Source organism: Rhinatrema bivittatum, chromosome 4 (genome assembly GCF_901001135.1).
Source record: "Rhinatrema bivittatum chromosome 4, aRhiBiv1.1, whole genome shotgun sequence".
NCBI classification, from domain to species: domain Eukaryota; kingdom Metazoa; phylum Chordata; class Amphibia; order Gymnophiona; family Rhinatrematidae; genus Rhinatrema; species Rhinatrema bivittatum.
In genome coordinates this window covers 180,468,090-180,482,230 of record NC_042618.1, presented here as the reverse complement: position 1 = coordinate 180,482,230, position 14,141 = coordinate 180,468,090, and the positions used below count along the sequence as shown (strand labels likewise).

General features: G+C 48.2%; 1 protein-coding gene across 1 annotated transcript in view; it reads left to right on the top strand.

Moving 5' to 3' along the window:
* Positions 1 to 14,141, top strand: part of PRKAR1A (protein kinase cAMP-dependent type I regulatory subunit alpha) — a 58,672-nt gene that overhangs the window by 21,297 nt on the left and 23,234 nt on the right. Inside the window, exons 3-5 of the mRNA XM_029599294.1 lie at positions 3,669 to 3,842; positions 4,163 to 4,254; positions 4,431 to 4,492. Of these exons, the coding sequence (XP_029455154.1) occupies positions 3,669 to 3,842; positions 4,163 to 4,254; positions 4,431 to 4,492 (328 nt within the window). The remainder of the gene's footprint in view (positions 1 to 3,668; positions 3,843 to 4,162; positions 4,255 to 4,430; positions 4,493 to 14,141) is intronic.

Genomic DNA, 14,141 nt, shown 5'->3' with positions numbered 1-14,141 from the left:
AGTACCTTGGGCGAGGGCACACATGCGTCCACTTCAACGCTCCCTGCTGTCATATTGGAACTCGCTATCCCAAGAAGATTCAATTCACCTCCACCTACCGATGAAAGTATGTTCTCAGCTCTAGTGGTGGTTACAGGAAGCTCACCTGAGCAAGGGTTAAGCCTGTCCCCACCGAACTGGTTAGTCCTCATGACAGACGCAAGCCTCCAGGGATGGGGAGCTCAGTGTCAGGAACAGACAACCCAGGGGCAATGAATCAAGGAAGAGGCACGCTGGAACATAAACCGCCTGGAAGCCCAGGCAGTCAGATTAGCGGGTCTACAGTTCAGCCACATGCTCCAGGTTCAGGTGGTCCGTGAGTTGTCAACGCAACAATGGTAGCCTACATCAACCGCCAGGGAGGATCCAAGAGCCAGCAAGTGTCTCTGGAGATGTCCTTATGGAATAGGCGGAGTTGAATCTACTGATCTCTGCCTCCCACATTGCAGGAAACGGCAATGTCAGAGCAGACTTTTTAAGTAGGGAGAGTCTAGATCCAGGAGAATAGGCATTGTCGGCCAGAGCCTTTCAGCTGCTGGTAGATCACTGGAGCCTCCCATCCATCGATCTGCTGGCCACATCTCACAATGCGAAGGTCTCTTGATTCTTCAGTCGCAGAAGAGATCAGCAATCCCTGGGGATCGAAGCCCTTGTTCAGACCTGGCCAGAGGAGGACTTAGTGTATGCCTTACCTCTGTGGCCCCTGCTGGGCAAGGTCATTTGCAAGATCAAGCGTCACAGGGGATTAATCCTTCTAGTGGCTTTGGATTGGCCCAGACGCCCGTGGTACGCAGACATAAGGGGGCTTCTGGTGGAGACCTCCCTGTGCCTTCCACTGCACAGGGACCTGCTCCCAACAAGGTCTGGTCCTTCATGAGGATCCGACTCTGTTTTGTCTTACGGTCTAGCCCTTGGGAGGGCTTGCCTAATGAAGCGTGGATATTTGGCGGCAGTAATTACCACACGGAAGTTCTCAAAGTCCTTAGCATATGTGTGGATCTGGAGAATATTTGAGGCCTGATGTGAGGAACATGGGGTTTCCCCTCGGACGGCCAAAATCCCTCTGGTTCTGGAATTTTTACAGGACAGCCTGCATAAAGGATTGTCCTTTAACTCCTTGAAGGTCCAGGTAGCGGCTGTCTCCTGTTTCAGAGGCGAGGTGAATGGAACCCATCTGTCAATGCATTCAGACAGGGCCCATATTCTAAAAGGGGTAAAATACCTCCGGCCACCCCTACGGTGGCTAGTTCCCTTGTGAAATCTTAAACTAGTATTGGACTTTTTAGCAGGGCTGGCATTTCAGCTGCTGCACAGTCTATCCTTGCGCCTGTTAACGCTCCTGGTGCGATATGCTCTGCTCATCGCATCTCTGAATTTTAGGTATTGTGTCTGGAACCTTTCCTCTGGATGACTTCAGGAGCATTACAACTTCACATCGTTCCATCCTTCTTGCCCAAGGTAGTATCAGAGTTTCACTTGAATCAGTCCATTTCGTTACCGTCCCTAGATGGACACAGAAGATTACTGCCTCCTCTGCTATTTAAACGTCAGTAAGCTTTTAGTGCGGTATCTCAGAACCGGTGCACAAGCCGGACTGCTTGTTTGTTCTTCACAGTGGAAGAAGGCAAGGTGAACCAGCTTTGTGGGCTACCATAGCTCGCTGGATCAAGGAGGTGGTCACAGGAGCTTATGTAGAGGCAGGAAAGCCATTACCCTTTCAGGTTAAAGCTCATTCCACTAGAGCTCAGGCAGTATCCTGGGCGGAAGCTAAGCTACTGTCTCCCATTGACATCTGCCGAGCAGCGCCATGGTCCTCCTTGCACACCTCCAGGTTCTATTGCCTGGATGTTCTGGCCCGAGAGGACTCAGCCTTTGCAAAAGTGGTGCTAACTGGACCGCGGGCAGCCTTCTGCCCCGATTGGGAGTCTCTTTGGTAAATCCCATTGTTCCTGAGTCCATCTGGCTACACGATAGGAAATGGAGAGATTACTTACCGGATAATTTCATTTTCCTTAGTGTTCTGTCCCCATTAATGGGTACATGTTTGTGTCTGTATATAGTGCAGCCCACCTATGTTTACCACAGCCCCTCCTTCCTAGTACTTTTGACACTTTCTGTAACCCAGCATAAAAGTCTGAGAGCCTTGCCTTTAACAGAAACCTCCTCCCTTCATGTTCCCTCCTGAGTCACTGGGTCCTGGGCTCTCTGCTATTGGTTCTCGCCCCTTACCTCAGCCTGAGGAGATTTTCTCCGGTATTCATTCCATGACTGTGGGTCTGTCTCAGCTGGGCCAGTAGAGAACTCAAGTGCCTGTAACCTTTGTTACATGAACAGCTTTTTAAGTTCCTCCTACCGCTTAATTATAAGACTAATCAGCTTCAACCCCACGTTCTCTTACCCTGCGTCCCAAGATACTTCACCACCCTTCCCCTGCCTTCCTCCAGCTACAAGGATTTCTGCCAGAGGCATAGACGGTTGAAAACAACTCTTGTAAGTAGTGAGAAGTTATCTTTACAATAAAGATTTCAAACATAAAGATCCTTGTTTTGAAGACTGATTGGGTGGAACGTTAGCTGCTTTGGATGAGGGAACTTTGAAAGTTTCTGTGAAACAAACAGTATAAAAGCTGTACAGTAAAAGGCTTTACAGTTAAGAACTGTATACTTAGTGTAGACAGATGGACTCAGCATCCTGCCCACGGCTGCCCAAGAACATTGCCAAGGAATCGCCCATGAGGTGAATATTGACTCCAAGAGATTACGGGTAAACCGTCGCCCAATCCCTAGATCAGGGCATCTGTAATCTTGCTGGGATTCACCATTTAGGTTTGGTTGAGTACAGTTATGGTTATCTGGTTTTAATCAAGTTGTAATCAAGTCTTACTATTGAAAAACTTATATCCACAATGGCTTTTGACTCCGTCACCAACTGCTAGCAGGGGAGCATATAACCCATTGGTCCTGAGCCAATCTGTCTACTCCAAGGCAAATGAAATTAACAGGTAAGTAATTTCTCCATTTTGCATAGTTAGTTTTCATCAGTGCACTTATGTAATAGCTGTCATAAAAATGTATAGGGGTCGATGACCACCTGAGACTGCTTAACATAATGACTTCAAATCCAAAGAGCTGTATGGAGTACTTGCTGCATCTAATATAGAATTTTATTTTGTGTAACTTGCATTTGGTGACTTTAATTCATATGTGTGTTTTGAGAGTGTGTATATGCTGCAGATTGTTTTATAGTTTAAACTGTTATGATGAGCTGCAAATGGCTGTATTTCAAATTTTATTAAACATAAGATCAACATTTCTCACCGCCCCTCATCTTCCCTCTCATCAGTGGAGCTATAGGAAACCAGTTTAGGTGGTAGGAATGTGCAGTCATTTTGGAATGACAAATGTTTCGTGTTTTCTAAGTGAACAAAATTTTGAGATTTTGTTTTGCTTGCACTCTTTGCAAATAGCATGCACTTTAAAACAAAAAATGAAATATTCACAAAGCAAAAAGGAAACAAAACAATCATTTTTGCATGTACACTCCTAGAGGTAAATTTAATGCTGCTGTATTCATTCAGTATGCTTCTTTTGATAATTTGATACCCTTATATATATTTTTCTACCACTAAGGAGGAAGCAAAACAGATTTTGAACCTGCAAAAATCAGGATCACGTTCAGACTCCCGCGAAGATGAAATCTCTCCTCCTCCCCCAGTGAACCCCGTGGTGAAGGGCCGGAGACGGCGTGGTGCTATCAGTGCAGAAGTGTACACAGAGGAAGATGCTGCCTCTTACGTTAGAAAGGTACCCTTTGATTTCTGCAACAAATTTCAAACATAGCCATGTTAAATCCACAGCAATTCAGTTTCTATATGTATTTGTGCATTCCTCTCGCCTCCCCTTAAGGAGATGCATACAACTAATGCTGTAACTAAAACTATTTTGAAGATGCCTTCGTGCTGCTATTGATCAAGCTTGCAGTGGAAAAACAGTAATTGGGTAGTTTTTAAAGAAATGTTTCTTAGAGTTTTAGAAATAATTTTGTAAATGAACATGTCAGACCTTGCCTAGCATGCTTGCTTTCCTGTTTTCATACATAATTCTATCTTTTAATTCTGTTTAAGGTGATTCCTAAAGATTATAAAACCATGGCTGCTTTGGCTAAAGCAATTGAGAAGAATGTTCTCTTTGCTCATCTTGATGATAACGAAAGAAGGTAAGATCTCCGCTGTTCTTGTTTTTGAAGTTGAAGTTTATTCAGGATGTAACATCAGCTCTTCAAAAGCATAACATAGCACATGTGCTTTGATATACAAGAAACCTGCAGGGCTGTATTTCAAGTATATTTTTGATCCCTTTTAACTCGTTTACTGTGTAATGCATCTTTTTCAGTGACATTTTTGATGCCATGTTCTCCGTTACTTATATCGCTGGAGAGACTGTCATACAGCAAGGCAAGTGATAATTCTTCACACTGTGCAGTTTGAAGCTAGGTGGACAAGATTACTTGAATCTAAAGTACTTAACGTTTTGTGCTCCTGGGTAAAATGCTGAGAATTTTAGAACATTGGCCCTTAATCTGAAGTCATTTCATTAATACACTGAAACTCTTATAGAGCAAGTATAGCAATGTAGCTACAATCAATATAATTTCTGTCTGCAAGTGCTGCATCAGACACATTGTGCTGGATAAGTGTCCTGATTCACCTTATTGCTTACAGATTTGCTTACTGGCACAGATAGAACACTGCTGTTGAACAATACATACTAAGTGAGGTAGAGTGCCCAGGTTTACTTTCTGGTATTCTACAAGGCAGAATGTAAAGCAGCAGTGCTTCTTGCTTTAGAAAAACTAAATCATTACAGTGAGGGAAAAGAACTACATGTGCTGACTTATCCCAAGTGTTTTTTCCTAGCGTGTAGCAGATGGACTCGGGACGAATGGGTATAGTGTACTCCTGTTAGCAGTTGGAGACGGATCAGATTTCAATCTGACATCAGCCCCTAGTACATATACCCCTGCAGGAAGTGCAGCTCTTCAGTATTTTCCGTCTCCATAGCAGTTAGGGACTATCTGCATGCTCTCGCAGCATTAGAACCAAATTCAAAGAAGAAAACCAAAATTTAAAGGAGAAACCTACCTGAAGACGAGCCCTGCTCTCCTGCAGTGATACCCTCTGGTCCCTCCCCCAGTTGAGATTCCCGAGGTGATTTCCGTGGTCCCTCGGAGGTGAGCCTCGGTCCGGTGGCCGAATCGCGGCGAGGACCTAGCCCCCGATCCTCGGGCGCGGCTGAGAGGCAGCGGGTGCACCCTCAAGCGTGGCGGTGAAGGTATTTGCCCTCTCCCCCCGCAGCCGGAGACCACCCGGGACGAAACCGGGAAGCGCCGAAGACACGGTAAGGTTTAAATCTTCTACTCGAATCCGGTCTCCGAGGATCGAGGAGGAGCACAGGTCACCGGCCGGGACCAGTGCCACCGGGTTGATCCACCCTAGCAGGGCCAGGCCCCGGCTATTTCCAAGGGTCTACCCACGTGGAGACCCTCCGAGGGGGTCGCTATATTGCCCGCGTGCTCGCCGTCGCCATCTTGGCCCTACTCGCCGCTCCGTTCGCTGTTTGGCCCGAGCGCACAAAACCGAGCTAGGCGCACAAAGCACATGTGCGCATAGACTTACACGCACATAATCCTTGTGCGCAGATGTTACACGCACAAGGGCCGGGTGCACAAGAATACGCGTGCCCTGCACGCCTACGCTGCTGTGCGCATATCTACGGCCTGGACGCACAGCCGCTCGCACAATTCACACGCACATCTTAGGCGCACTGGCGCGCATAAGATTTTATGCGCCGACAGCCATTTGCTCAGGGCCTCTGCCCAGCATGCCACATCAGAGCCGCACAAAGCGAGGAGGCCGACACCCTGTGCACCCAGTGTGAGGAGGCCCTGGGAGATCCAGTTCAGGGCCAGTCTCACCCAGGGCCGAGTACTAGCTCCTCAGGGGGTACCCCGGACCTAGCAAATCCCATTGGGACCTCCCTACAGACGGGAACCCCCAGGGAACCAGCGCCCCTCAGCTTGGATCCAGCGTCTATCTCATGGGTGGAGTTCTTCAAAGGGGTTCACGCCTGTGTTCAAATGCAATCTGAACCTCTGACTGAGCAGCCACATGCTCCACCGGAAGACCCTTATGCCCCAGGCCTCTCAAAACCTAGGCACAGACTTCCACTACCCAGAAGCCCCACCTATGAAGAGGAAGCCGAGCCCCTAGAAGAGGGGGAGCTCCCCCCCGGGGACAGAGCCTCATCGAACCATGAGACGCTTCTTCACAACGGACAAGCTCCCGGACCTGTTCACCCAATGCCTGACGGAGCTCGCCATCATGGGCCCAGGTACTTCGGGGGAACCTAAACCGAACCCCCTGCTAGAGGGCCTTCGTCAGACTTCCCACCATTTCCCTGTGTTACAAGCGGCACAACAGCTAATTGACTTGGAATGGAATGCTCCGGAATCCACATTCAAAGGGGGACGAGCTTTGGCAGCCATGTACCCCCTGGACCCGGCAACCAAAGATCTTCTTGCATGCCCAAGAGTTGATGCCATGGTCTGCGCGGTCTCTAAGCGCACCACTATCCCAGTGGAGGGAGGGGCAGCACTCAAGGATGCACATGACCGGCGTCTGGAGTCCATCCTTAAACAGTCATTTGACGTGGCCGCTATGTCTCTACAAATTGCGGCCTGCTGTACTGTGGTGACATGTGCCTGCTTATCCCAGACCAGGAACAACACCCCGGGAGAAGTCATGGAACCAGCAGTATCATTCCTTGCGGATGCTGCTTCCGACCTAGTGCGCACAGCGGCCAGAGGAGTGCCATCCGCGGTGGCGGCCAGGAGGCAACTCTGGCTCCGAAGCTGGTCGGCCGACGCTTCTTCCAAAACACGACTCACAAGGATGCCCTTCAAAGAATCCCTCCTGTTCGGCAGTGAACTGGAGAAACTGGCCGACAAATGGGGCGAGTCCCCATTGCTGCGCTTGCCGGAGGATAAGACGAAGCGAAATCAGTGACCTTTCCCCAGGTCCTCCAGGGGCAGAAGTTCACAGCGCTTCAATCCTTACAGAAGCAACTACCAAGCGCCCCGCCCTACGGGCAGGAACCAGTCCTTTCGGAACAAGCTCAACAAGAGGGGAACCAGCTCGGGTACAGGCCCCAGCCGCCACCCCACAATGAAATTCAGCCGACCCGTCCAAGGGAAGAAGCCATAGGGGGCAGACTAGCCCTATTCTACCGCAGATGGGTCGAGATAACTTCGGACAAGTGGGTCCTAGCCATCATTCGGGAGGGGTACTACCTGGATTTTCTACGAACCCCTCCGGACAAGTTCGTGGAGTCTCCCTGCCACGACCTCTTCAAGAGGACGGCAGTGGAAGCTACACTGTCCAGACTACTGACCCTCGAGGCCTTAACCCCAGTGCCTCCACAGGAAATAAATACTGGTCATTATTCCATTTATTTTATCGTCCCCAAGAAAGAGGGAACATTCAGACCCATCCTGGACCTCAAGTCGGTCAACTGCCACCTGAGGATTCCCTGCTTCCCCATGGAAACCTTACAATCTGTAATAAGGGCGATACAACTGGGAGAGTTCCTCACATCCCTGGATCTTTCGGAGGCCTACCTACACATCCCAATTCATCAGGAACACCAGCGCTATCTATGCTTCAAAGTCCTGGACCGCCACTACCAGTTCCGGGCACTACCCTTCGGGTTAGCTACAGCACCCCGTACGTTCACCAAGGTAATCGTGGTGGTGGCGGCAACACTGAGGAAGGAAGGAGTCCTCGTACATCCTTGCCTAGATGATTGGCTGATCAGGGCAAAATCACCAGAGGAAAGCCACCAAGCAACCAGCAGAGTCATAGCTCTACTGGAGAGCCTAGGATGGGTGGTCAACACAAACAAAAGTTCCCTACAGCCCTCGCAGTCGTTGGAATACCTGAGTCCGATTCGACACAAAGGAAGACATGGTCAGCCTAATCCCCACAAGGAGATCAAAACTGTGGAACTGGGTGCAAACCTTGCTGAACGATCCTCTTCCCACAGCATGGGATTACCTGCAAGTCCTCTGGCTGATGGCATCCACACTGGAAGTAGTGCCATGGGCGTGAGCCCACATGAGGCCCCTACAGTGCTCACTTCTATCACGGTGGAATCCACGGTCCCAGAACTACACCGTATGTCTATCACTCCCGGGCAGAGTCCGGACCCAGCTCCGATGGTGGCTGCAGGCCAGCCACATGAGTCGGGGATCAAGACTATCCTCCCCACCACAGATGCCAGTCTACGGGGATGGGGAGCACACTGCGAGGAGTTAACTGCCCAAGGGCAGTGGAACGCAGAAGAGGCGGGATGGAACATCAATCGCCTAGAAGCGTGGGCAGTCAGACTAGTCTGTCTGCGGTTCGCTCACAGACTTCGGGACAAAGTGGTCAGAGTAATGTCGGACAACGCCACAACAGTGGCCTACATCAACCGACAGGGGGGAACCAGAAGCCAACAGGTGTCCCTAGAAGTAGACCCCCTGATCGCATGGGCGGAAGCAAATCTCCAGGAGATATCCACCGTCCACATCGCCGGGAAAGACAACATTGTGGCGGACTACCTCGGCAGGGAAAGTCTAGACCCAGGAGAATGGAGGCTGTCACCCGCAGCCTTCCAAATGATAGTGAAACGATGGGGGACACCAGACATGGACCTTCTGGCAAACAGGATCCAACGCCCAAGTACCCAGATACTTCAGTCGCAGGCGGGAACCGCAGGCCCAAGGGATCGATGCCCTGCTACGGACCTGGCCCCCGGGGACCCTGCTTATACGCCTTCCCACCGTGGCCCCTATTGGGCGCAATCATTCACAGGATACAGCTACACAGGGGACTAGTTCTTCTGGTGGCTCCGGATTGGCCAAGAAGACCGTGGTATGCAGACATGAGAAGACTGCTGGCAGGGGAAACCCCTACTACTGCCTCCACACAGGGACTTGCTACAACAAGGTCCAATCCTCCACGAGGACCCAGCTCGATTCTCTCTTACGGTCTGGCCATTTGAGAGAGGGCGGATACTCGGGGGCTGTAATCGATCCAAAGACAACGACAAACCTTTTCCGTCAGAAAAAAATCAGCAGAACCAGAGGTCACGAGCTGAGGCTCCAGGGAGGAAGATTAAGAACCAATGTCAAGAAGTATTTCTTCACAGAGAGAGTGTGGATGCCTGGAATGCCCTTCCGGAGGAAGTGGTGAAGTCCAAAACTGTGAAGGACTTCAAAGGGGCATGGGATAAACACTGTGGATCCATCAAGTCTAGAGGACATGTATAAAGAGGAGGCAGCAAAACACTGCACGGAGCAGCAGTAGCCACAGAGGCATTCACAGAGCGGGATGCCAGTGGTTGGTGTTCCACCTTCACGGAGCGGAAGGATGGAGGGCTGCCATCTCCAAAAAAAAAACAAAAAAATACAGGGGTGGGTAAGAGTATGTAAAATTAACGGTGAGGTCATAGGCTATAGGTATTGCCAATTATTAGGCTTGTTCAATATTTGTTGATAGTTAATGTGGCTCTCGCGGAAATGGGGCTGCTACCTGGAGATAGTGCCCTTGTTCAGTGTACATACAAGGGGTTGATGAGACTCCATCATGGCTCTGGGCTTCAAAGGCAAGAGGTAATGTGGAAGAAAAAAAAAAATTTGTATTCACAGGGAAGCGAGGTGTAGCTGGGCCGATACTTTACTTTCAATGCATGTCCAGTGTAGCTCTCTGCTTCGGCGAGGGAGAGAGTCTGATACTTCTCTTTCAACGCATGGCTCTCTGCTTCAGCGGCAGGGGGAGTGTGGAAGGGAGGATCTGGGTGTGGACGGCAACCAACGGGGTCTGGATCGTATAGTCTGGGTGGACAGGGGCAGGGGTGTGGCCTGCTTGTTGCGGAACTTGCTACCCCTAATTGAGCTGGATGTTCACTTGGATGCAGATCCGGCGATGCTCTCTTCATTGGTGGTGGGGTGGAGGGGAAATAGGGCTGGAGGGTGCTGGAAGCCAAGAGTAACAGGTGTGAGAGAGAAAAGGGAAGAAAAAAAAAGGATAAAGTGCGTAGCTTGCTGGGCAGACTGGATGGGCCGTTTGGTCGTCTTCTGCGGACATTTCTATGTTTCTATGATACCATAATACCCTCCTCCGAGCACACAAGTTCTCCACATCGTTAACGTACATAAGGATTTGGAGAGTATTTGAAGCCTGGTGCGAAGACCATGACATCAAACCACGCGCATCTAAAGTTTCCGTGATCCTGGAATTCTTACAGAACGGACTACAGAAGGGACTGTCCCTCAACTCCATCAAGGTACAGGTGGCCGCATTGTCATGCTATGGCTCCAAGAGTGAGGGCGACAGCATAGCTTCTCACCCGGACGTGTCACGCTTCCTGAAAGGAGTCTAACACATTCGCCCACCACTAAAGTGGCTGGTATCTCTGTGGAATCTCAATCTTGTTTTGGATTTCCTAGCAGGAACCGCCTTCAGACCCTTCAGAGGCCTGTCCCTCCACCTGTTAACCTTAAAGACTGTGTTTTTGCTGGCAGTTTGTTCAGCCCGCCGCATCTCGGAGCTGCAAGCACTGTCCTGCCATGAGCCGTTCCTCAGGCTCACTCCGAGATCCATCCAACTATGCACGGTTCCCTCGTTCCTCCCCAAAGTGGTCTCTCACTTCTAGCTTAACCAGACCATCTCGCTACCATCGGCAGATGACTTGGGGAATTCGGAAGAAGCCCGTAGTCTACGCCACCTCAACATCAGCAGACTCTTATTCAGATACCTGGAAATGTCTGAACCCGTATGAAAAACTAACCACCTTTTCGTCCTTCACAGAGACAAAGAGGAAGCGGCCTCGCGGGCAACCATAGCCCGCTGGATCAAGGAAGTTTTCAAGACTGCCTACGTAGAAGCAAGCAAGCCACTGCCTCTACAAGTCAAGGCCCACTCTACCAGAGCCCAGGCAGTATCCTGGGCAGAAACTAGAATGCTGTCACCCGCCAAGATCTGCAGGGCGGCGACATGGTCCTCCATCCATACCTTCTCCAGATTCTACCGTCTGGACTTTCAGGCTCGGGAGGACATGGCATTTGCAAGGGCAGTACTAAGTGGGTCACGGGCAGCCTCCCACCCGGTTCGGGAGTAGCTTTTATACATCCCATTGGTCCTGAGTCCATCTGCTACATGCTAGGAAATGGAGAAATTACTTAAGAACATAAGAAATTGCCATGCTGAGTCAGACCAAGGGTCCATCAAGCCCAGCATCCTGTTTCCAACAGAGGCCAAACCAGGCCACAAGAACCTGGCAATTATCCAAACACTAAGAAGATCCCATGCTACTAATGCAATTAATAGCAGTGGCTATTCCCTAAGTAAACTTGATTAATAGCCGTTAATGGACTTCTCCTCCAAGAACTTATCCAAATCTTTTTTGAACCCAGCAACACTAACTACATTCTCTGGCAACAAATTCCAGAGCTTTATTGTGCGTTGAGTGAAAAAGAAGTTTCTCTGATTAGTCTTAAATGTGCTACTTGCTAACTTCATGGAATGCCCCCTAGTCCTTCTATTATTCGAAAGTGTAAATAACCGAATCACATCTACTCGTTCAAGATCTCTTATAATCTTAAAGACCTCTATCATATCCCCCCTCAGCCGTCTCTTCTCCAAGCTGAACAGCCCTAACCTCTTCAGCCTTTCCTCATCGGGGAGCTGTTTCATCCCCTTTATCATTTTGGTTGCCCTTCTCTGTACCTTCTCCATCTCAACTATATCTTTTTTGAGATGCGGCGACCAGAATTGTACACAGTATTCAAGGTGTGGCCTCACCATGGAGCGATATATAGGCATCAAGACATTTTCCGTTTTATTAACCATACCCTTCCTAATAATTCCTAACATTCTGTTTGCTTTTTTGACTGCTGCAGCACACTGAGCCGACGATTTTAAAGTATTATCCACTATGATGCGTAGATCTTTTTCCTGGGTGGCAGCTCCTAATATGGAACCTAAGATCGTGTAACTACAGCAAGGGTTATTTTTGCCTATATGCAACACCTTGCACTTGTCCACATTAAATTTCATCTGCCATTTGGATGCCCAATCTTCCAGTCTTGCAAGGTCCTCCTGTAATGTATCACAGTCTGCTTGTGATTTAACTACTCTAAATAATTTTGTATCATCTGTAAATTTGATTATCTCACTCGTTGTATTCCTTTCCAGATCATTCATTTATATATATATATATATATATATATATATATATATATATATTGAAAAGCACCGGTCCAAGTACAGATCCCTGAGGCACTCCACTGTTTACCCTTTTCCACTGAGAAAATTGACCATTTAGTCCTACTCTGTTTCCTGTCTTTTAACCAGTTAGTAATCCACGAAAGGACATCGCCTCCTATCCCATTACTTTTTAGTTTTCGTAGAAGCCTCTCATGAGGAACTTTGTCAAATGCCTTCTGAAAATCCAAATACACTACATCTACTAGTTCACCTTTATCCTAATGTTTATTAACCCCTTCAAAAAAAATGAAGCAGATTTTTTTAGGCAAGACTTCCCTTGGGTAAATCCGTGTTGACTGTGTTCCATTAAATCATGTCTTTCTATATGCTCTACGATTTTGATCTTGAGAATAGTTTCCACTATTTTTCCCGGCACTGAAGTTAGGCTCACTGGTCTATAGTTACCCGGATCGCCCCTGGAGCCTTTTTTAAATATTGGGGTTACATTGGCCACCCTCCAGTCTTACCTGATAATTTCGTTTTCCTTAGTGTAGACAGATGGACTCAGCATCCCACCCACGGTTGCCGTTATGCATGGACTTTCAAATGATTCAAGGGTAAGCCACGTTTTCACTTACCTAGGGCATCCACCCTACCAGGTGTCGACGCTTTCCGGTTGAGCACACTGGCGGTCTCCAGCTATAGTCAATCAACCAGTTCAAGTTAATCAAGAATAACGTTTAACCAAGTTATGAAGTTATTCGAGTTAATCAAGTTATTAAATTAATCAATCAGTCAGTCACACATATATCCACAATGCTTTTCGAGGAGAATACTGAAGAGCTGCACTTCCTGCAGGGGTATATGTACTAGGGGCTGACGTCAGATTGAAATCTGATCCGTCTCCAACTACTAACAGGAGTACACTATACCCATTGGTCCTGAGTCCATCTGTCTACACTAAGGAAAACGAAATTTTCAGGTAAGTAATTTCTCCATTGTTTGTTTTTTACATTTTTTGCAGGGAAGAGTGATCTCCCCCCCCCACCCCCTTTAACCCTTGATCTACAGTGAGATCATCTCATAGTGCAGGGGTCCACATCTGTGTAGACAAACTATTAATGAAGACAGGAGCTGGGGAGCTATATGAAATTTAAACAAAATTATTTTTAAATAGCCTTATCTTGGTGCTACCTAGGTGGTACTTTCTCTTTTTTAAACTAAAGCAGGGGTTCTCAACCTTTTGGGGAGCAAGGACTCCTTTTGAGTCTCCAGAACTAATCTTAAGTTTTGCATGCAATTAAATGCGATATGCAAAACTGATTGATGTAATTGCAAATGACTCTGGTATAAAATATTAAATAGTTTATGGTATAAATTGTGCCCTCCCCACCATCACCATGGCCTATTCATAAGTGCTCTCCCTTGTGCACTTTCCTCCCCTGCAGCTCTTTCTCTGGTTCTGTCCCTCTTTCCTTCCTCCTGTGACCCCCCCCCCTTCTTAAATACTCAACTTCCTGCCCTGCTCCCATAGCCCCTTTCCAAGTGCCTTCCCCAATGGCCCCTTCTTGAATGTCCTGCCTCCTATCCTCTTCCCCTTGTGGCCCATCCCAGAGTGTTTTTTTTTTTTTATTTATTTGGATTTATTATCCACCTTTTTGAATTAAGAAATTTGCCCAAGGCAGGTACAACACATTAGAAAGATAACATACAGTCAGAGGTCTGTGAGTGTAGCTGCTTAACAATTCTTTTCTAAAGGAGACATCAATAAGAACTAAACTTGATATCCATCAAT